At 46.7% G+C, this 24,858-nt stretch overlaps 1 protein-coding gene across 1 annotated transcript in view; it reads right to left on the reverse strand.

Annotated features, from left to right (window-relative positions):
- SEC14L1 (SEC14 like lipid binding 1) overlaps positions 1–24,173 on the reverse strand; it is a 48,986-nt gene extending 24,813 nt beyond the window's left edge. Inside the window, exons 1-3 of the mRNA XM_040435041.1 lie at positions 24,059–24,173; positions 16,012–16,095; positions 12,381–12,473 (exon numbers count right to left, since the gene is read on the reverse strand). Coding sequence (XP_040290975.1) covers positions 12,381–12,443 — 63 coding nt within the window. The 5' untranslated portion in view covers positions 12,444–12,473; positions 16,012–16,095; positions 24,059–24,173. The remainder of the gene's footprint in view (positions 1–12,380; positions 12,474–16,011; positions 16,096–24,058) is intronic.
- Between the last annotated feature and the right edge of the window lie 685 nt (positions 24,174–24,858).

Below are 24,858 nucleotides of genomic sequence, written 5' to 3' on the forward strand. Positions count from 1 at the left end.
CAAGGGCTGTGGCCTAACGTGCAAAATTTTGCCAGAATTCTGGAGACCAATTCAATCTCAAACAAAAGCAACCAATAGCTGGCATAAGGTGAAACACAAGTATTTAGGCGTGCATCAAATTTATCATCCAGCCCGAGCCCCTGTGACAAATCTGGTGCAGGTCTATACAGCGGGTCTACGCTTACACCATCTATAGGATTAGTAAATCTGTCCCTGTACTAGAAAAATAAAATAGAGCCACCCTCACCTGGCTTCTGAAGGAAGAAGCTCATTAAATTACAGAAGTACAGGACATGTAATACCGCACTGTGCTGTAGAGAGGCGCCACTAGACAACCAATCAAGCTTTTACCAGTGAAGAGCCATTGCCAATTGTCTGGATCCTCCACATGGACCACAGATCGTCAATATCTGTGACACTAACTGGAGAGACCACTGTACAAAAGGCATTTTTCACATACCCACAGGGTTCATGTTAAAATACACTGCCTGTCCAAAAAAAAAAGTCGCCACCTAGATTTAACTAAGCAAATAGTTATGGGCCTCCTATTGGATAATTACTGCATGGGCGATTATCTTTCAGCTGGCAATAAGTTATTTAACCCCAACTGGTGCAAGGAGTTGCTACGCATTTCGTAAACACCATGTAGAAAGACACATCTCGTGGTCGTGGAAAAGATGTTAGTCTGTTTGAGAAGGGTCAAATCATTGGCATGCATCAAGCAGAGAAAAAATCTAAGGAGATTGCAGAAACTACTAAAATTGGGTTAAGAACTGTCCAATGCATTATTAAAAACTGGAAGGATAGTGGGGTCCCATCGTATTCGAGGAAGAAATGTGGTGGGGAAAAAAAATCCTGAATGATCGTGATTGGCCATCACTTAAACGTTTGGTGAAGAAAAACAACAGTAGAACACAGGGCTATGTTTAATAGTGAAAGTAAGAGCATTTCCACACGCACAATGCGAAGGGAACTCAAGGGATTGGGACTGAACAGCTGTGTAGCCATCAGAAAACCACTAATCGGTGAGGCAAACCAGAAAAAAAGGCTTCAATTTGCTAGGGAGCACAACGATTGGACTCTGGAGCAATGGAAGAAGGTCATGTGGTCTGATGAGTCCAGATTTACCCTGTTCCAGAGTGATGGGCGCATCAGGGTAAGAAGAGAGGCAGATGAAGTGATGCCCCCATCATGCCTAGTGCCTACAGTACCAGCCTGTGGGGGCAGTGCTATGACCTGGGGTTGCTGCAGTTGTTCAGGTCTAGGTTCAGCAACAGTATGTGCTCCAAGAATGAGGTCAGCGACTAGCTGAACATACTGAATGACCAGGTTATTCCATCAATGGATTTGTTCTTCCCTGATGGCACGGGCATATTCCAAGAGGACCATGCCAGGCTTCATCGGGCTCAAATAGTGAAAGAGTGGTTCAGGGAGCATAAGACATCATTTTCACACATGGATTGGCCACCACAGAGTCCAGACCTTAACCCCATTGAGAATCTTTGGGATGTGCTGGAGAAGGCTTTGCGCAGCAGTCAGACTCTACCATCATCAATGCAAGATCTCGGTGAAAAATGAATGCAACACTGGATGGAAATAAATCTTGTGACATTGCAGAAGCTTATCGAAACAATGTCACAGCGAATGCGACTTTTTTTGGACAGGCAGTGTATAAGACTGCTTGGGCCCTCTTCTCTAGGACCACCCACTAACAATAACTAGAACAGAAGAGCTGAGCCAACCCTGCACCCCTCATCACTGCAGTGAAGGAACAGGGGGCGCGGGATCCCTGTTCTAGTGAATGGTGGGGTTATGAGTGGAGGGCCCACAAGTAATCAGATATCAATCACCTGTCCTGTGAACGTGTGATAAATGTCCAGTGTGACAACCCCCTTAAAACTATCTGCTCCCATTAGACATTTCTAACATATACACAGGATATTAAAGGGGTTTTCTGATCAGTATCTGAACAGTGGGGGGTCCGACACCTTGGACCATCGCCTATCAGCTGTTCGAGAAGGCACCGGCGCTCGTAGTAGCGCCGCGGCCTTCTCACTGCTTTCCCCAGGCCAGTGACATCATGTTCATTGTTCACATGGCCTAGGAGCAGCTCAGACCCTTTTGAAGTGAATGAGGCCGAGCGCGATAACACACATCCACTATACAATGTACGGCACGGTGCCTGGTAAGCTGAGAGAAGGCCACAGCGGATTGGCGGGATGCTGGTTGTTGGACCCCCACCGATCAGATACGGATGACCTATCCTTAAAAATACATAACGCAAATTAGGCACAGTCACCGTACACTGCACAAGCTCAAAAATTACGGTGCTCAAATATACTTCTAACCAGTGGTGTACCTTCCCTAAAGACAGGCCATGCGACTGCTAGGGACCTGGGGGAGGGGAAGCTTGTGCTGAACACAAAGATTTTTTACAACTGATATGGCAGTCAATGGTAAGTATTAATTCCTAATCAATGAGCTCCATCTAGTGGTGGCTTCAGACAAAAAAAGTTTTATAATGTGAGGGAAGCAGTTGTGTGGTGCAAATGCAATTCAGAATGACTGTATGTGTCCCGCTTCTTGCAATATAGAAGTTGTGTAACTTGAGTAAGGTGGATGTTTTTTATTTTTATTAAAATGTCTTCCGCTTAAAGGGAACCTGTCACCGGGATTTTGTGTATAGAGCTGAGGACATGGGATGCTAGATGGCCGCTAGCACATCCGCAATACCCAGTCCCCATAGCTCTGTGTGCTTTTATTGTGTAAAAAAAAAAAAAAAAACGATTTGCTACATATGCAAATTAACCTGAGATGAGTCAGAGCTTGAAAATATGACTCTTCTCTGGTCAGACAAGTAAGATATGACTCTTTTCTGTTAATTTGCATATGTATCAAATCAGTTTTTTTTACACAATAAAAGCACACAGAGCTATGGGGACTGGATATTGCGAATGTGCTAGCGGCCATCTAGCAACCCATGTCCTCAGCTCTATACCTATTCACGATCAGCATTAGGGAAGGAAACTGGAGCATCAAGTAGTGAACCATCAGCTTTCTGCGCAAGGCTCACGAGGCTGGAAATCTCTGGGAAAGTGAGGCCGTTCTGCACACAGCCCTGGATCAGCTTTCTATATGTTGGCTTCTTCCCCATAGCCAGCTGCAGTAACGCCGAGATAAGCAAAACTGCAAGGAATTATTTATAAAAAAAAATAAAAAAATTTATAAAAATGGAGGAGAAGGTTATCCTCGGCACATAAAACAGCAATAGCCTGGGTTACAAAAACACAGGCTAGAAGAATACAGATCTCCATATAGTGCTCATGCGCTGCAAGTGATATTACACAAAGAAACGCCCCGAGCAGCAAGTCAATCTGCGGGTAACAAGGGGTGTTCATTCTGTTTGCAGAAGAGTCTGTAGGTTCCTCTAAGCTTGTATTACATCATACGTGGTGGAGTCACATTATTATGACCACCGGCTAATATCTAGAGTAACCGCCGTGTGCAGCTAGGACAGCAGGTAGATGGCTTGGCGGTGACTCCATAAGGTCCTGGTAGGTCGTCACAGGTACCTGGAGCCATGCTGACTGAAGTGCATCCCACAGCTGCTGGAGGGTGCGCGGCGAAGAACTGTAGAGCGAACACAGCAATCGAGGTGGTCCCACAGATGGTCAATTGGGTTCAAGTCCAGGGAATTAGGCTACGTCTACACGACGACATTTGTAGCGCGACATTTTGTTGCACTAATGTCGCGCAACAATTTTTATAATGGTAGTCTATGGTGTCGCACTGCAACATGCTGCGACTGTGACGCAACAGTCGCAGAAAATCCATTCGAGATGGATTTTTCTGCGACTGTTGCGTCGCAGTATGTTGCATGTTGCAGTGCGACACCATAGACTACCATTATAAAAATTGTCGCGCGACATTGGTGCAAAAAAATGTTGCGCTACAAATGTTGCAGTGTAGTTGTGCCCTATCTGTCGCGCGAATTATTGTCGTCGTGTAGACGTAGCATTAGGGGGCAAGGGTAGTAAGACTTGGCCATGCTCTTCCAACCAATGTCGGACATTTCTAGCCGAGTGACATGTTGCATTGTCTTGCTGCAAGATCCCATCCACCAAAGGGAAGGCAATCAGGCATGTATGGGTGTATGTCATCTGAAGGAACTTAAAGGGGTTCTCAGGGCTTTACCTACATTTTTTTGTCAGGTAACCTGTGGAAGGAAGAGTTTCATCACTACTTACCCTTCCGTTGCGCTACCGATTCCACGATCTCCACTGTGATAATGTGACCACCTCTTCCGCAGATGTATCACTTGGATGTGCTCCTCTGTATTCCTGTTCAGCTGCATAACATACATGACCAGGAAGACACAGGAGAACATCCAGTCAGGGCTTCAGCAGAAGAGCCTGCAGCCAGTTCGGCGGTCACATTGTGGAATTGGTGGCGTGACGTTAAGTACTGAGGAAAGTCTCTTTCTTCTACAGGTTAGCTGAGAAAATGTAGGAAACGCCTGGAGAACCCCTTTAAACTTCCTACCTGCTAAACCACACCTACTTGGCAAGTGAGGAGCAAAAAGTGTCCAAAACACTTAGCAAGGGAGGCGCAGGCCACGTGCACCCGAATTCTGGCGCCTTTTCATTAGTAGATCTGCCCACTGCAGTTATACTAGCACCATTTATTGTAAGGTGCCTCTAATAACCAGATAAGGACCTGGTGCTCTTTTCCCTGTGCTTTATACTGCAGTTATTTGTTCTTATTTCTTGATGGAGATATTTCTAGGGGCACGGATGGAGTACAAGTGCTAATTCCTGCTTCTGTACATGGCCTACGAAGCATTGTGATGTATGTGGAATCCAGACTATGTGCTTCTGCTTTCTATCATCTGTGTAAGTGGAGATCACTCTGCTCATTTCTGTGCCACGGGAGGACTGCTCCGTTCAAAACATAGCAAGATGGACGAGAAAGACAGCAAGCAAGGTTAAAGGCTATGTACACCTTCATAGGCAATTTTTTGTAATTTACTCATTTTAGGAAATGTATAAAATTGGTCTCAATTGGTCTTCATAAAAAATATTGAGCTGTTCTGTCAAAGGGTTAACTGTTTGTCTAGCTGTGTGGGTGCATACTTTGTGTCGGTCATTCAATAAACTTTACTAAGGGTACTTTCACACTAGCGGTTTTCTTTTCCGGCATAGAGTTCCGTCCTAGGGGCTCAATACCGGAGAAGAACTGATCAGTTTTAAACCCATGCATTCTGAATGGAGAGAAATCCGTTCAGGATGCATTAGGATGTCTTCAGTTCAGTCACTGAACTGCGTTTTGGACAGAGGAAATACCGCAGCATGATGCGGTTTTATCTCCGTCCAAAGTTCCGGAACGCCAGATCCGGCATTAATTTACATGGAAATGTAGATTGTAAGCCCTCACGGGCAGGGGCCTCTGTCCTTCTGTACCAGTTTGTAACTCGTCTTGTTTATGATTAGTGAAATTGTCTGTATTATGTATGTGCACCCCTTATCATATGTACAGTGAACAATAATAATAATAATAATAATAATAAAAATAAAAACTGATCTGTTTGTCCATATGACAAACGGTCAGACGGATCCGTTCTTGCAATGCATTTGTGAGACGGATCCGCATCCGGATCAGTCTACAAATGCTGTCCTTTTGCATGCAGATTGCTGGATCCGGCAGGCAGTTCCGGCGACGGAACTGCTTGCCGGGTCACTCTGCCGCAAGTGTGAAAGTAGCCTTAAAAAGGTAATGAACACTGTAAGCCACATTGGTATAAGCGATAAGAATTAGGCTATAATGAGTGTTTATATCAGATCAGGAGCCATCAGCTGAGCTGCCTGATGGAACAGAATACAAATTCAGAGCTTGCTACTACAGCATACGAGTCATGATCAGTACCTGATCGGTGGGGGTCTGATACCCAGGACCCTACTGATCAGCTGTTTGAGAATGCACCGCCGCTCCATTGTATGGCTCCTCTGCTTGGTATCGCAGCTCAGCCTCATTACTTCTATAGAGCTGAGCTGTGTCTAGGCCTCATGACCAATAAACGTGTCGTCACTTGGTCTAGGGTAAGCTGTGAGAAGGCAACGGCACTACGGCGAGCGTCGCTGCCTTCTCAAACAGCTAACCGTCGGGTGTCAGGATCAGATACTGATGACCTATCCTGAAGCCAAGTCATCAGTATTTAAAGGGGTTATCCAGGAAAAGATATTTAGGACTTATCCTCAGGGTAGGTCATCAGTATCAGATCTACGGGGGTGTGACAACCAGGACCAGTGACGATCAGCTGTTAGAAGAGGCCTTAAAGGGGTTCTCCAGGCTGTCCTATATTGATGACCTATCCACAGGATAGGTCATCAATATCAGACCGGCCGGGGGTCCGACACCCCCGCCGATCATCCGTATGAGGAGACGGCGCATGCAGTGCGCACATGCAGTCTCCCTGGCACAGGAGACTGCACATGCACACGCCGTTTCCTCATACAGCTGATCGTGGGGGTGTCGGACCACCGCCGATCTGATATTGATGCCCTAGCCTCAGTGACATTACTTTTCATCGGCCACATGGCCTAGTTGCAGCTAAGCCCCATTCAAGTCAATACCAAAGCACTGCCACTATACAACGTATGGCGATGTCCTTGGAAAGCTGCCCGGAGCCTGCATCGCTCACCAGAGCGCCGGTGAGTGTAGCGGCTCCCTGAAACAGCTGATCATTGGGGGTGCTGGGACTTGGACCTGCACTGATGTGATAATGATGATCTATCCCGAGGATAAGTCATCATTATCTTTTCCAGGATAACCCCTTTAAATCTCAGAAACCCCTTTTAATAGACCAGGTGTACAGGATTAAAACAGGCAGCCCGGAGAAAACATTATGTTTGATTGGCGCTGAACGGGTTAAGTGGTTGGACAAGTTGCCAGAACCTCGGTGGATCTCACAATGGAGCGGTGTCCCGGGAGGCCTCGTGCAGGAAGCGGAGTTCTGCTTGTGTTGTCAGCAAAGCTTTCCCCATCAGCCGGACCCACCCTGAAACTTCCTGTTGTCAGCAATCAGCTGAAGAAATAATGCAGGGTAAGCCGCAGACGGAAGCACTCTGCTCACACAGAAGAACTGGAGGGGTCATCGACAGCAAAACCAACTGGGCTCCCTTAACCTCCCAGGATCATACTGGGACCGATATAGAAGTACTCACCAGTCAGAGGGAGATTTAGGGCCAGTTTTCATGCAAAAAAAAAAAAAACTCCTAAGCAGCCTCCTAGTTATTTCATAGACAGTAGACAGCACTTTATTTTCCACATGTGTATAAAAAAAAAACAAAAAAAAAAAAACACATTGAAATCAATAGGAAGCTGAAAAAAAAGGTGCCATATGATTCTGCGTATTTTCACCACTTTTTTTCTCACTCCTTCACAAATGTCTTATCCTTGTCCGCAAAACAGACAAGAATAAGACATGTTTTAGTTTTCACGGGGCCTCGGAACGGACAGATGCAGGCACACATTGGTCTGCATCAAATCCATACAAAACGCGGTTCGGATGCGGACAAAAAAAAAACACCAGTGTGCATGGGAACACAACATTTAAACTTGACTTCTCCCCTGCTAGACTCCTCTGGCTGCAGCTTTACCTCCCCTAGCACAGGACTGTGCATCTTGAAATTGAAATAATCCTCATCTCCTCCAACGTGAGAAGGGTGGCTGGTCTCCCCAAAATTGGCAAGTTGGGTCAACTTTCCAAATATATATGGCCAGCTTTACATGTTCACATGCAGCACACTGGTTGCACAATCTATTCCCCACATCTGAATGGAGTTGTTCCTATAACAAACATGTGGACTTCTGCAAACTTCATCCATTTCTGCAATTAACCTGAAAATACCCTTAAAGGGGTTGTGCCATGCCAAGATATTGACGACCCATCCTCAGGATAGATCAATATCAGATTGGTTGGGGTCCGACTCCCGCCACCCCCACTGATCAGCCGCGTTGCAATGTTTACCTGCATGCCGTCTAGTATGGAGTGGCGGTGCAGGCTCATTACAGATTCTTTTCGCAGTCAAGTAAATGGAAGCTAAAAGGCGTGCAGGTAAATATAAAAGAGGCTGCAGCGCTTACATAAGCCCCACAGCCTCTTCAAACAGCTGATCAGCAGGGGTGCCGGGAGTCTGACCCCGACCAATGCAATATCGATAACTAAGGATTAGCGAAGTTGATTCGCATAATACTTCATTTGAATACTGTACGGAGCGAGTACCACATGGAACCGAACCGGAGTTCGGGGGGGGCAGGCGGGAAGTTTTTTTTTTTTTATAGTAGAAATGAATTTATGAAATTATGCAAAGTCTCGCAAGACTTCCCAAAGTAATAACTTCGGCTCATCGGAGCCAATACATACTGTACGGAGCTCCGTACAGTATTCAAACGAAGTATTATGCGAATCGACTTCGGATGTTTTATCCGAAGTCGATTCGCTCATCCCTACCAATAACCTATCCTGAGGAATTCTCCACGCTGCACAACTCCTTTTAACTAAGCATACCTACTCGATTAATGGCAGCATCTGCTGAGCGTCTTGTAGTTGTGCGGGCATCCTGACTGGTCCACAATGCCATGAAAAACAGGATTTTTAACATGCCCAAAACCTCTGTGGTGCCAGGAAATAAGTCAGCATCAGAGGTGACTCGATTCGGCTGGTCCCGCGCTACAATTTTGAATCAACATGCATTAAGAAGTCATGGGAGAAAGCTCTTGGTCAAACGGGTGCTCATTGGTAAGCTCATAATTTGTGTGTTTGGACATATTTAGGGCTTGTGCCATCAGGATCACTCCTTTCCACGAGCCAAATCAGGTCATATTGGCATCAAAGTGAGTGCACCCCCTTTCCTAAACCAGAATGGAAAGCAGCTCATGTTCTGGCAGATCTAGCCGGTGCATTTCATGGTCAGACATTCATTTATTGGTTGGCCACTGCGGTGGAAATGCGTTGTCCCATAGAGCTTTCCCTGGCAATATTAGTGGATTACTGGACCGATCTTGCAAGCGAGAAAACTCCTTTAAAAAAAGAAATCTACATTGAGGTCCTCTCCTTAGGACACACCAGCAACATGTGACATGTCGGGGGTCCGAGCACCACTGATCAATCACACGATAATGATACATCCAACGTTTAGGCCTTCTATCTATATGTCCAGAAAAAAAAAATCCCTTCACGTGTATGCCGGTACTGAACGAGTAGAATTTGGGTGTATGGCTACTTTCACACTGGCGTTTTGGCTTTCCGGAGATCCGTTCAGGGCTCTCACAAGCGGTCCAAAACGGAACAGTTTTGCCCTAATGCATTCTGAATGGAAAAGGATCCGCTCAGAATTCATCAGTTTTCCTCCGATCAGTCTCTATTCCGAGGATGAAACTGAGCCAAACTGATCCGTCCTGACACACAATGTAAGTCAATAGGGACGGATACATTTTCACTGACAATAGAAAACGGATCCGTCCCCCCCATTGACTTTCAATGGTGTTCAAGACAGATCTGTCATGGCCTTGTTAAAGATAATACAAACGGATCCGTTCTGAACGGATGCGTTTGTGCAGATCCATGACGGATCCGCACCAAACGCGAGTGTGAAAGTAGCCTATGCCGTTACTGAACGAGTAGAATTTGGCGAGCGTCCAAGTTTAATCCCACGGCGCATTAATGGACGGCATAGAGCTGCAGTGCACCTACATCTTTTATGATGGGATTTACAAAAGCAGGAACATGACACTAGCGGTGATGAACTGGATGGGAATCCCATAAGACGCACACGCATACTGGGTCACTCCCAATATCCTGGATTGCTGCAGCCACGTGAGCCTGCCCATTATTTCCAGGGTGCTCAGTGTTCTGGCTCTCCGGAAGCATATAGATGAAAGCTTGAGAACATGACGTTCTGCTGAGAGCTCGCAGAGCAGCTGACAGGCACTGGTTTCTCGATAAACCCAGCCTCCCACATTCCACATCCTGAGCCACCCACAAACATTTCCAGTTTCTGAGGACTTTCCAGTCACCGCTACGATGAAGCGCGCCTACTGGAAATTCACATCAGGTTTTTATAAAACCTGATAGATCAGTTCTGCCTCGCTTGGAATTTGCTAAATACTGACCTGCACGCAAGGCAAATGTGGTTTATGAATACAAATGAGCAGGAAGATGTGCTAACCCCCCTACCACACGTATAAGGCAGGACCAAAGCGTGTAACGTGCAGGCGAAGCTGATCTGAATCCACATTAACCCTTAAAAGCCTGCATCTGGTATTCTGCGGCAAATGCTTCTTACGCTGGAATGTGGGACAACTGGAAAATATCCACCATCCCCGATGATCTAGGACTGACTATACACATTAATGAGAGGCTAAACTGAAGCGATGCATGATTTATTGGTATGTCACGGTATAAAGAATGCGTTACCGGGGTACTGTCATACTGTCACGTGAAGGTATATTGCTAGGACATGCCATTTCTACATGACTGACCTATGCGACCTCCACCGATCCAGAGAATGGAGGGGTGCAGCGCCGATTCATATATAGCTTTTATTCTCAAAGCAGCGCATCTCCTCTAAAATGAATGGGGCCGGCGGCAGCGGGTGATTGGGGGAAAGGGGACCCAGTGCCGAAGCAGAATATTCAGGATCACAGAGGGGGAGGGGTGGGGGTCGGATTGTATTCGTAATACCACGTTAACAAACAGCCATAAACTGGAAAGCTGCAGCCGCACAGCAAAGTCATTTGACACCGAGCCCAATAGGTCGCCGTTATTTTTGGCCGACAAGATGACAAACACGTTAGAAAAGATAAATCCATACAGAAGAGGGGCGGTGAGCTGCAACAGGTCAGTCCTGGTCTTAGGGCAGGAAAAGTGGTCGCAGCTCAGCAGCCGGTCCTGATGAACACGACCCACACTACATACAAAATGAACCAGCATCATTAAATAGGTCCTAGATCAAACCATAACTTATGCTGTCCTCTTAGAACAAACCCTGTCTACATGCACTATTAGGTCATATGAACATCATGAGACAGAGAACTAGGTTTCCTGCTCCGAACACTCCATTACCCAGAGCGTCTGCAAAGAACCGCTCTGAGGACTGAACGGCCACCATGTAATACCCCGTTCTTCCTGCAGTGGCCACTGCTGTACAGATGGGCAGCCGCCAGCATCTCAGCCTGGCGATAACAGTAGATCACTTGGGATTTCTGCTGCTGGACTTGCAGAAATCATCAGGTAGCCAGTGGGTCCTTATTTAGAGAGAGTATTTATTTTTCCCCCCCAAACAGGACTACCCTTTTACAGGGATTTACCAAGTATTTAATATTGATGACTTCTCTAAGGATACGGTAGGTCATCAGCATCTGATTGGCGGAGTACTGACCCTGAACTAGCTGTCTGAAGAGCTCCATTGAGCACCGCAGCCTGGTCGGAGCTTACCAAGCACAGCGCCGTTCAATAGATAGCGGATGTGCTCAGTTTTGCAGCGCAGCCCCAATCACTTGAATGGGATTGAGCTGTGTGACGTCACTGGACTAAGGGAAGGCCGCGGCGCTGACCAGAGGGCGGAATTCTCTTCAAACAGCCGAACGATGGGCATGCCGGGAGTCAGACCCCCACCCCTCCGTGATCCTGAATATTCTGTTTCGGCACTGGGTCCCCTTTCCCCCAATCACCCGCTGCCGCGGCCCCATTCATTTTAGAGGAGATGCGCTGCTTTGAGAATACTGATGATCCATCCAGAGGATAGATCATCAGTGTTAAACACTCAGAAAACCCCTTTAAGCACTTGAATAGGACTGAGCTGCAATAACAGATACACCCCATTTAAACCGCTTTTCTTTGAAAGATACACAAAAAAGGACTAGTGTAATAAGAAAGCAGAAAAAATGTGGACATAATGAAAATCTATTTTAAAAAGGCAGCACATTCCTCGTCAACCTGAAAGTATGGTGTGTATGAAAATCCCATTGCTAAAGCTGCAGGGGATTTTCGTGGCAAATTACTACAGGAAAAAAAAAAAAAAAAAAGCCTTGCAGTCTCAAACCCAAGTGAAAAGCTTTGCAAATCTACTTTCCTGGCTGTGGGTTGGATTTACATGACATCAAAGCAGGCAGATCGAGGTTGTAGACCCTACAGGCCTATATTATTTCGAGCTGGGACAGAAATAGAAGATACAGTACTCATCGGCGCACGATTTTGGACGCCTCCCAGAAAACGCTAATAATACATGCAATATACATTAAGAGCCTGGCGAAGCTGCAGAATGGATGGATCCAAGCATCCGAGGAATTTTATAGAAGTGGATAAAAGTGTGAACACTTACCGCCATAATTAACTCAAAGCCGTGTTTATACACCCGGACGGGTGACTGGTATTTCTGCACCATGGTGTCTAGGTTTTGTGGAGAGTCTGAAACCTGCAGAGGGAGAAAAACAGGTTACTGCAATGTGTACTACAACCCACATGGTCTTAGACCTGTAAATGGCAAGGAGTGTGTTGTGGTCTGGCTGAAGAAATCCTTGGGTGAAAGCCAAGCGTGTGGTGTATGGACCATATAGGACTCATATTAGGCCTGTACAACATGCGATCAGAGGGGAACGCCAATGGGGTGTAGCACTCAGAAGAGCAGTTCAGTGACTGCATTTTAGCAGCTAGTGGGGTGGAGGGTTAAAATAGCAACACCTGAACCCCCATTGATAAAAACTTTCGGACATGTCTGGATCATAAATGATGCGCTGTAGGAGGGTAGCACTCCTGTCAATGCATAGTTGTAAAACGACTGCACTCAAAAGTAGGGATCGACCGATATTGATTTTTTAGGGCCGATACCGATAATTTGTGAACTTTCAGGCCGATAGCCGATAATTTATACCGATATTCTGGGAATTTTCATTTTTGAGGAAAAAAAAATTCCTATACAAATCTGCTGAAAATTAATATGTTTATTGTTAATGTGTATTTTTTTTTTATAAATCTTTTTCATTTATACTTAATATTTTAGTGTTTTTTTTTTTTTACTAACTTTTAGCCCCCTTAGGGACTAGAACCTTTGTCCTATTCACCCTGATAGATCTCTATCAGGGTGAATAGGATCTCACACTGTCCCTGCTGCTCTGTGCATAGTGCACACAGCAGCAGGGAGCTGACTATGGCAGCCAGGGCTTCAATAGCGTCCTGGCTGCCATGGTAACCGATCGGAGCCCCAGGCTTACACAGCTGGGGCTCCGATCGGAGGAGCAGGGGAGAGGGGACCCTGTGGCCACTGCCACCAATGAGTAATACTGGGTGGGTGGGGGCAGGGGCGCACTGCGCCACCAATGTTTTTACTATTGGCCGGGATTGGGATGGGGGTGGGGGGCGCACTGCGCCACCAATGATTAATACTGGGGGGCTTGGGGGGGGGGGGGGGCGCACTGCGCCACCAATGAAGATAAGTCTCTCATTCATTCATATACAGGAGGCGGGAGCTGGCTGCAGAATCACATAGCCGGCTCCCGACCTCTATGAGCGATAACTCCTCAGGTGCCGCGGACCGCAGCTAACTACCGCAGATCGCAGCTACAGTTCATAGAGGTCGGGAGCCGGCTATGTGATTCTGCAGCCAGCTCCCGCCTCCTGTAAATGAATGAAAGGCTTATCTTCATTGGTGGAGCGCTGGCCACAGCCCCTCCCCTCCTCTTATGTTCTCTCCTCTCATTGGCGGCAGTGGCAGCAGCAGCACAGGGGGAGGAGACACTGCTTCCTTCTCCCCTGTGCTGCTGAGGGAACACAGAGAGCGCTGAGAGCAGCGCGTTCTGTGTTCCCAATACGTTATCGGTATATCGGCAAAATAGATGTCGATACCGATAACGTTCAAAATCCTCAATATCGGCCGATAATATCGGCCAAACCGATAATCGGTCGATCCCTACTCAAAAGGCAATGCAGTTAATGGAGGTGCTTTTATTATAATTCAGTGACTGAACACAAGAAATGGTCCACGCAGAAATGACTGCCAACATCTCAGGCCCTCCCGGACCTTGGTCGCAGCCTGCTGTGGAATATGGAGACACACATGTACCAACTGGCTGGAAAAAAAAACTGTCTCCATATTCCACATTAGGTCGTGACCAAGATCCAGGAGGGAGCGAAACGTTGGCCATCATTTTTGTGTGGACCATTTCTTGTGTTCAGTTGTTGGATTCTGATAAAAGCACCTACATGAATGCCAAAAAGGGGTTGTGCAAGAATGGTGGAGGTGGCAAAACACCCTCACTGGGTTGGACCTGTGCTTCCTAGTGTTGGCTTCCTTCTCCTCCCAGCCTGTGCTCTCTTGCTGAAAAGATCTGGTTTGATGATGCCTGCAGCCAATCACTGGCTGCGCTATCAACCAGATCCCCTCGTCACGGGACCATTTGTCATGACATACGATGAGCCGGTCACCACCGCAGCCAGTGATTGGTGTTTTCAGGAAGGGAGGCCAGCGGAGCATCACAGGCCTGGAGGAGAATGAGCAGGGGGCCAGCGCCGGGAAGCAGGTAAGTAAGCTCATCTTTACAGGTCCAGCCAACACCCCCCTGCCCTTTCTTCTCACAATACCTTTAACATACAGACCACTGCAAAAAGCACAGTCCTGGAAATTTCAGCATACCCATGTATTATATGGTCCCCCATTTATTTGAATAGGAATCTTGTAATACCCTCTCTCACCTGCAGGACAAATGTGCAGCCACCCGCTGCTTGCCCCCCAAAGAGACCAGACCCACAATGGTCAGTTATTTGCCAACAGGTTCTTGGGGCCACCCAGAAGAAACGGATCCCTTTAAAGTGTCCCTGGACCCAAATTTTGCACCGTGGGTGCTTCAGATCCATAGGGTACATGACAACACAGCACGGTTTTCTATTTCGAGTGCAGTGTGGGCTGGATGATTGCTCTCCTATATAACCGCACCTCAGGTGATTAACGGAAAGAAAGCCACATTTGTTTCCAGTATTTCTAGCAAAGTACGAGGCGTTCTGAAAGCCCTTCATGAATGTTTCATTCCTAGCTAAAAGCTTTTCTTCCTAAATCTCAGGATTAGCGAGCGCAAGGTTGCACAACAGTCTTAGATGGGAAAATAATAAGCCGAAAATGAACAACTCGGCGGACAAGCTGCTTGAGTACGTTCCCCGTAGGTTCTGCTGTAAGCCAGGTAAGACACTGTGGCGATAGAGGATTATAAAGACCTGTTCACAAAAAGCAGTGAATATAGCAGGTTGTGTTTTTTAAAATAATGCAGCATTTTTCTATGAGTGGCTTTAGAAACATTTCCTGGACTTTTATCACCTATTGACAGGAACCCCTATGGTGTCCTAAATCACCCATTCCACCTCAGTGGACAGCGAGGAGGAGCACCCTGCCGCTCCACTAAGGTCAATAGAAACGGTCAAGCGATGCACTCTGCTATCCTCGTCTTAGACTTTGAATGGAGCAAGTGTGCTGCTATGCCATTCAAACACCGCACGACCGGAGCTGGGATGCCCATGGATCAGACATTCTTTTTCCCATTTAGCGGCTTTCCTGGTACTACATTCACACCGCTGAGGGTTTGGTATAACATACCAGTGCCTGTAAGGATTATCAGCTTAGAGTTCAAGGCAGGACACAGATCCGCACGGCTGCGGAGTGGATTGCCTGGACTGGCCGAACACAGCAAGTGGAGGACAACGTCAAGGATTCAAAGACTTGAATTCATGTCGGGGTTCACCCTTAGCAAGGAGGACGTGGCATGTGGAAATAGTAATAGTGAATGAAGCATGCCGTGTGTGGACAGGATTAGACGGCTGAGCGCAGACATGCACAGATGCAAACAGAAATGCATGGCCTCGTCCTCCTGAACACATTCGGCATCTCCGGTGCACAACATCAACCAGGCTCCGAAACGTCAAATTAACACCCGAGTAACTCCAGCATCAGAGCCTTTAATATATCTTACCTAAAAATAAAGAAACAGGAGAGTTCTGGACTATATGGAGGCGTCGCGCAGAGCTCTAGAAAGTGCAGGCTTCACGCAACACATCTGCAAAGAGATAAGAGGAGATAACGTTACTGACATCACAGATTTCTATTCTACACCAAGTGACATCTCCAGCCTCCAGGCAGTCCGTGTGCTGCAGAGGACTGCTGACATATAGCATGCACCCGGCCCAGAACATACACACAGCTGCAGCTCCCCACCCCTATTACACACACGGCCATCTTCAGGGAGTATGACGCAAACTATAGAGAATTCATGACCAAAACACCTCTTCCTATTAGGCTAGGTCTACACGACGACATGTGTCGCGCGACAGACAGGGCACAACTACACTGCAACATTTTGTCGCACCAATGTTGCGCGACAATTTTTATAATTATAGTCTACGGTGTCGCACTGCGACGCGAAAGTGGCAGAAAAATCCATGGATTTTTTGCGACTGTCGCAGTATGTCTTCATAGACTACCATTATAAAATTGTCGCACGACATTGCTGCGACAAATGTCGTCGTGTAGACCTAGCCTTACTAAGCAAGAAGCATGGAGGCTCTGGAGAGTAGACAATACTACCACTTGTCATGGAGGGCTGGATCCCCCGATATTCCCATCCAGGTGCTGTCAGAGTTTAGAACGGGCAGCACCCAGCCTGAACACACACGTAATCAACTCAATGGGTGTCCAAACTGAGAAAATTGCAGCATGCACCATCCAGCAAGAATCATTCGCATCTGTGTTCACCATCAGAACACAGACTAATTTCAATATTTCATCATCCATCTGAAAGGGGCTTCAAAAAGGAAGTGTTATCAACAGGACCTCCAGCAACCAGTCCTAGAAGGTCACTGGGACGGTTGCCTCCACACAGTCAGTCGCTTAGGTGTTGAGGGAGCCTCACCATACTACAATCTGATGAGATGTGCTGTCAGGCTGCTCAGCCTGCCAGCATCTCTCATGTATCATAGCTCCAGCACTACGTATTCTAGAACAGGAGCTCTACTCTACAACAGACAGCCATGATGCGATCTGCTGTCATGGCCGAGTAGCATGACAGGAACAGGGATGCAGAGTTTTGAATGAATAAAATACAACCCATTTCAATTTGCTCAGCTCCTCTTGCTCTATACCACGATTCCTGTAGACGGCACCATATTTTCAGGGTTGCAAAACAATAAATCATACACGGCACAACATAGGAAGTAATGTTTATAGGCAACAGGAATCGCACGACAATAGGTGGAGTAGTGCTCACGTCTAGTGGTTGTGCCATCCTTAGACAGATAGCCAAGCTGGTGTGTGACCCTCCAAACATGGAAGAACTCAAAACACGGGAAAAGGAATGTGGCTGTACAGCTGGAACGAACGATTCTTCCCACTGTGTGCATCAAACAAGCTGGATTCTTAATTGGGACTACGCGTTTCATGACCGTACAGCTCCATTTCTCAGGTTTTAACCTGAGGAAGGCAGCCGAATGCTCTTAAAACGAGTCGTCCCAATTAAGCATCCAGCTTGCTTGATGCACACCATCTAAAGATTTTCGTTCCAGATGCTAGTCTGACGATACCGGATAAATCTCTCTCCTTCCAGTGTTTGTATTTCAATGGTGACAAATTTGTTTAAAGGGGTTGTCTAGATAGAAAAAAGTATTTTTACAGCGGTCCCTGCAGCTACAATGGCCTCAGGATACAATATATTCAGCACATAATGGTCCTTCCTGGGCAATACTGAAACCAGACTCAACATACAATGCCAGACACTACTGGTCTGTGGCCCATGTGGCTGGAAGATCCAACAAAATAACATGGCCATTTCAATGTTAAGACATCTATATGACGGCCGTGAATGCAGTGGCTGGTGGTCTATTATACCAAAGTGCGGTACTACGGTACATGCTCTGTGCTGCACTTTTTTTTTTTAAAGGAACGTTTATTCGAAGAACCAGAGTATGGAAGACGTACAGAACATAAGTTATGCACAAAGTACCGCAATGTCAAGTAAACCGTCACAGGCAGAATGACAGTCAGCTGCCAGAAAAAAAACATAAACCACTGTTTCTTCAACTTTCTTTAATACCAAACAGTTCTGTGCGGCTCTTCACCTGCGCCAGCATGACCTGCTCCTATGGACGCCAGGCGAGGACATCACCCTGTTATTTTTCTTCTACATGAGTCTACTGTTCTGGACCCGGAAGAAGCTCCTTCCAGCAGCTATTCCTGACTTTTACTTGCAGTGGTTTTGCGCTTTTCCATTTGACGTGCCGACACAGGAAATACTATCAGATGCCAAGAAGAACCCGGATCTGGAGCGGGAGATCGAGGCATCTTTGCCAACTTAAAAATATTCGCCAGTGCTACAAGTTTAAAAACACTTTAAGGAAATGTGTCACCAAAAATTTTAGCTGCACCTTTTTTCCTAATCCGTTTTTACTTTCCGATTGTAGATTTTTTTAAATTCTATTTCCTGAACATGATTATGGGGGGCGGCTATCTTGCTCGAGCCGTTTTTAACTGCATTTAGAAAGACTGCTTTACGGCAGCCCCATGGGCCATAGACACAATGGACAGGAGGGGACCTCAGTGACTTCTACGGGAGAGTTTTCTAGGCTCCGTGATCTGGGCAGAGGTCGCTGTACGAGGAAAGAATAGATACGATTTGACAATCACCTATTGTAAATGGTGGATTCTGTCTTATCTATACACAGAGGTGATATCTGCCATTCTAATCCTGCCTGCAATGATACGCAGATAACTGCAGTAAAGTGATCTGTACAGACCAAGAAGTGGCGCCAATTATTAGACATAGTGGCCAGTGCACAAAACTGCAGGATCTTTGGTATTAGTTTAAATATAAAAAAAGTGACATGGAAAATTCAAAACAACATCAAAAATTATTTAAAAATAGGTTAAACATAAAGTGCTTTAAACAGCAGGTCATTTTCTGATGAACAAGCTCTATATTTTTTGCGGGGGCGCGGAACAGAACTTCGGATGCAGACAGCATACTGTGTGCTGTCCGCATCTTTTGCGACCCCATTGAAATGAATGGGTCTGCACCCGTTCCGCAAAATTGCAGAATGGATGCGGACCCATTCATACAGTTGTGTGCATGCACCCTTAAGTATAATGTTTCCCTAGTTTTTGTATGGATGTCTAGGAAAGTGCTTATGACCGGGCCACACAAGCCTGACTCCTGGATGGGAACTCGACCTCAAAACCTGCAGGATCTTTGCGTCCCTGTATTATTCTTCTGAAACCTTCTTCGTCGTAGCTGAATACACTCGGTCATACATCACCTATACCATAAGACAACACACGAACCAGTATTCCAGCACCAGACATGTCCTGAAGGGAAATATTCTCCCGTCTGAGGGTGCAGCAGCTATACGATGCAGTAAACCTGACGTAGACAAGCTGGTCAGGAGCCAAGCAGTGCAATCTGGATAACTGCAGACATGCATCCACTGACCTCAAAAGAAAGGACATACAGGAATGCGTCACGGTGTTCATTTTGTGAAGGCACGCTGGTTCCCGCGACTCCTGGGACTTGTCCAGTCCTGCCATTAAATTCCTTCTCAGGTACAGCCCTGCATTACACTACAGTTTCTTAAAAGGGGATCACCAGTTTCATAGTGTGGAACGCCCTCAGACAGTAGGGGGGTCTCTCTGCTCAAGCAGCCTATTTGGTTGGATGAGATACTAAACCAAGATCAAATTCACATATCAATGCTGCAGGAACCAAAAAAAGTCTGAGCAGAATTAAAGGGACGTCTTACTAAGACAATCCCTTTCGACATGCCCAATGGACGGCTGCCATGAAATACCACAACTCCCCCTGGGTAATAACCGCTGATCGTTTTAGACGTGGATCCACAGCGATCATCTGATCACCAGGCCAGCTTCAATTAAAGAAGAACTGGTCATGAAGGGAAATCCCTTAAAGAGGTTCGTCCATCTCAGACAATGGTGGCATACCGCTAGGCTGGATCACCAATGTCTGATAGCTGCAGGTCTCAGAGGTAAGACCCGCACCCATCTCCAGAACGGAGGCTGCAAAGTGAAGGAGAGCGGACTTGTGCCTGCGCGGTCGCCTTCTATTCATTTCTACGGAAGTGCCGAAAGTAGCCAAGTGCTGGCTGCATGCCCGGTCCGCCATCCGTTCCAGGGATAGGTGCAAGTCCTATCAGACATTGGTGGCATATCATAACGATATGCCACCAATGTGCGAGATGGGACAACCACTATGAAGAGAATCTGTCACCAGCGACCTCCCTAGCCAACTCTTTGCACGGGACGGATCCGCTGCAAACTTCCCGCAGCGTCAGCAGGAATTCCGGAGCTGCCAAGTCCTCACCAAAGGGGGGTAGACTTTGAGGCAGAATCTATAGCATAAATGCTGCAGGTTTGTCACAGGATTTACTTTCTGCATGGCAAAGGTTAAAATCCAGTGCGGATGTAAATTGTCAAACTGCAGATACACCGCATGCATGTCAGCAATGGCACGTCCACGGCGGATCTGTCCCACGTGGACGTACCTTCAAGAAGAGCAGAAGGGGCCCGTGACCAGCACATACTGGTTATTTTACCAACTGCACCGGCATAAAACCAATCAACCATTAGGAGCCAGAGGGCCTGACCTATGCACACCAGTTCATAGAGATTGGGAGTAGGCGACAGGTCCACTGTGGTCTGGTCTTCACTCCTTTATTAGATGTCCTCAATTCGAAACAGGAAAAATCTAATGCATTTTCTACATGTTATGAGAGCATAGGTCGATGGAGAAAAATCCATGGCAGTAAGGGCTCATGCACACGACTGTATGCCCTCCGAGACATGTAGTCCGCGAGCGGGCCATATGTCTGGAGCGGCATACATCGTGCTCATGGGAGCGCACATCATCATAGGTTACTATGATTCTGTGCGCATTGGGCCCCCCGCGGGACTATTGTCCCGCACTCATAATATCGGAGAGCATACGGTCGTGTGCATGAGCCCTAAGGCTGCCGCCATTATAACTAATTAAAGGTATTTGGGAATATATTTATAATAAAGTAATATTTAAGTATTTTCATTTTCTTTATTCCCGGAGAACACCTTTAAAAATAGGCGGAGGCAGGGGGGGTGTCGGCTCCTTTTACACTGATGGCCTGTCCTAAGGATAGGCCATTAAGATCTGATCTGAAGAGGTCTGACCGCGCGCACTCCGAGCCACCAGCTGGTCTACAGTAACTCCAGCGCTGGAACCACACAGCGCCACCCACTGTGTAGTGGCTGAAGCTGGTAACTGCAGTGCTGCTTCCATTAAAGGGAATAAGACCCCTGCAGATCTGATATAAAAGGAGTGGACAACCCATTTAATGGAGGGCTGATTCCACCAATACCGGATATCCTTGGCATCTGTCGGTGGTGTCATGAACCTCTCCATCATGAAGCAGTGGATTCTGACACCCCTCACAGTCATGAAGGTGTCAAAAACAGGTGTACAGAACCCCCCCCCAGGGAGCCCAAGTAAAGGGTTTCCGGTCAGAATTGCTGCAGGCCAGGTTCACATGTACAGAGCATTATTGACCACAACAGATGGCGTGTCCACCTGGCCCAAAGGTTACACTTGTAACATCGGCTTAACGGGCTCATTCGGACTTTCTGTCCTGAACCTCCATACACATGCATCCTCAGCCAAGTGTGCATGTGTTATGAATGGGCAGAGCAAGGAAAGCTGCTGCCAGACACTTTTTGGTTGTGGTTTAACTCTCCACGAACTGGAAATCTACCATCTGCCCAATACACATTAGGTTGGTCGGCCAGTACCACTAGAATAAACGGATTTGATTAACATTTACCACTAAATCGTCAACGGCGAACAGGCATATGTTCTGTTAGAAGCTGTGGCAGTTACAGGGAGAGAGCTGCAGCAGAAAGGACACGCTCATTGAGCTTCTAGGCTGAAAAGAATCTAGCAGAGCAATTGGAGAGGAGAATGGGGAGATCTCTGGATCCATGTGAGGTCCAGGGCTGGTTCTAGCTTTGTTAGAAAGGCACTGCCATGTACTTTATGACGTCCGAACTTGGCATAACCCCTATAAATGTGAGCATACCTGTGAACACCATTCCATGATCTACAGATAGATCGATGGAAGAAGTTGTCACATTGTACATACATTATATATCTGATCTTCAGTTACATCCTGTTTCAGTCAACAGCTGCATTAACAAGTCTGCAGGCTTCAGAGCTGAATTCTTCCAGAATTCCTTGGTGGATCGAAGTCTACACAAGGCTTTATCTAGGGAGAGTAGCCTTTACACCTCAACAGTTAATGTGGTATTCCCATCTCGACATATCCAAAGGACATGCCACAAATGTCAGATAGGTCCTACCTGCACCGGTCTTGAGAATGGGCCCCCCCCCCCCCCCAAATCCAATCTCACATGGACAGGCAGCCAAGCACGTGAATCTCTCTCCATTCACTTATATCGGGGTTCCAGAAATAACCGAGTGCCTATCGGACCCACAACTATTGGTCATTTGTAGAACATGCCAGAAATATTGAGATCACTGAAAAGTAACCGCATTGTGGCACCTCAGCTATGTCGCTAACAAAGGTTTGACAATTTCCTATAAGAATTGTGAAAACAGCTCTGGAGCATATTTAGGACAGGGTCAGTACATGATAAGTAATGCAATGTACTAGCAAAATTACTCAACTTTTCTTAAAGTGGCATTGATGCCATATTTCTAGGATAGGACAGGACATTTTTTTTGATCGGGGGGGGGGGGGGGGGGGGGGAAAGGTGTCTGACCTCCATTACCGGTGCAATTCTGCCTCCATGCCACCCACTGTGCAGGGCAACCATAGAAGGGGGTTCAGGACTACACCAGAGCTACGGCCCTTTCACTCACTATAAGTGGGGGTCCCAGAGGTAGGGCCAACAACCAATCCTAAGATATGATGGAAATACCTGGGGGGTCATTCCCTGCCCACACCTAAGTAACGGTGAACGCCCCCTCACATATACAGCTCCCAGCCATGTAACAGATACAAACATGTGCATTAGTCGTACTGACCTACAAAGTAAACAACGTGGCTCCGGCGCAGCGACTACTACAACCATCATACCAGCAACGCCTCACATCATCAATGACTGCATTCTGTGCATAAGTGTCTCACGGTCCTCGTGGCTGATGAATATGAATGAGCGCAGTACTCATTCAGCAACAGTGCATGCACATGCTGTGTAATATATATATATATATATATATATATATATATATATATATATATACACACACACACACACACACACATATACATACATACATACATACACACATACGTAAACTGCAGCAGTACACTCATACATAGATGTATATACACACACATATACATACACACGTAAACTGCAGCAGTACACTCATACATAGATGTATATACACACACACACACACACACACACACACACACATATATATATACATACATATATACACACACACACATAAACTGCAGCAGTATACTCATACATAGATGTATATACACACACACACACACACATATATACATACATATATACACACACACACACGTAAACTGCAGCAGTACACTCATACATAGATGTATATACACACACATATACATACACACGTAAACTGCAGCAGTACACTCATACATAGATGTATATACACACACACACACACACACACACACGTAAACTGCAGCAGTATACTCATACATAGATGTATACACACACACTACAATAACATAAGTAACATATACAGAACACATACATTTAATATACATACAGAACTGCAAAAAAAATAATAATAAGCACTACCGGTATATATAATATACCATAGCTTATAGTATTCTAATATAGTATTACAGTATAGTGTATATCTTCCACCCCAACATGTATGTCACAGCTCTCCCACCATTATATAACACACCGGCCCCTAGTTACCGGCACAGGGCGGCGCAGTTAATCCCCCTCCATCTCCACCACAAGCCTCCTCTCACCTTGAAGCTGCTGCAGCGGCTCCGTATCCGACCGGCCGGGCTCTGGTCCCGCTGTGCTACCGGCCACCGATCGCTCAGGACCGCGCCTGCGTCAAGAAGACACGGCGTGACGTCAATGATTATAATAGTCTGCTCCGCCCCTTCTCTCATCCGTTCTTCACATTCTAGGTCGTGGTCACGTGACGTAAGAAACATCAGGCGCTGGGCGGAGCCGTAAAAACGGGCCCGCGTGGCCCCTCCCAGCGGGTGACGTAGGGGGGGAGGGGGGTGCTTTTTATTTTATTTTTTATGAATGAGGCCTGAGGTGAAAGGTGTCGCAGGGACGCGTCTTCTTTGCGCTATTATGTGTTGTGGAGGAGAGCAGTCGGTCCTCCTGACCTGCATGAGGCTACACAGGCTGCCTGCTGTGGTTATAGTCATACCTGTTGTGAAAGGCTGGAGATGTAAAATGGCATGCAGTTCCTTAAAGGGCTTGTCCAGGGTATGATTCATTTTTTTTCGCCTAAAGGCTGGGAATGCTTTAAAATAATTAACAAGTGACGGCATATCGCTAGGTGACCCCACCCCTGGACTCTCCACCGATCCGGAGAATGAAGTAGCCGCGACGCCTTTTAGGTTTTCCCTTCATGGCAGCGCTCTAGGTCACACAGCCATAGCCACTTACAGGGTGCTGAGCTGCAGTACACAGTAGAAGAAGCCTTCAGCTTCCAGTTCCATCCACCGTATTCTCATCTTGGACATTGCCCCCAACCTCTGGGAGCAGCACCTACCCTTAGAACGGAGCCCACTCAGCTATTTTC

The sequence above is a fragment of the Bufo bufo genome, chromosome 6 (genome assembly GCF_905171765.1).
Source record: "Bufo bufo chromosome 6, aBufBuf1.1, whole genome shotgun sequence".
Lineage (NCBI taxonomy): Eukaryota > Metazoa > Chordata > Amphibia > Anura > Bufonidae > Bufo > Bufo bufo.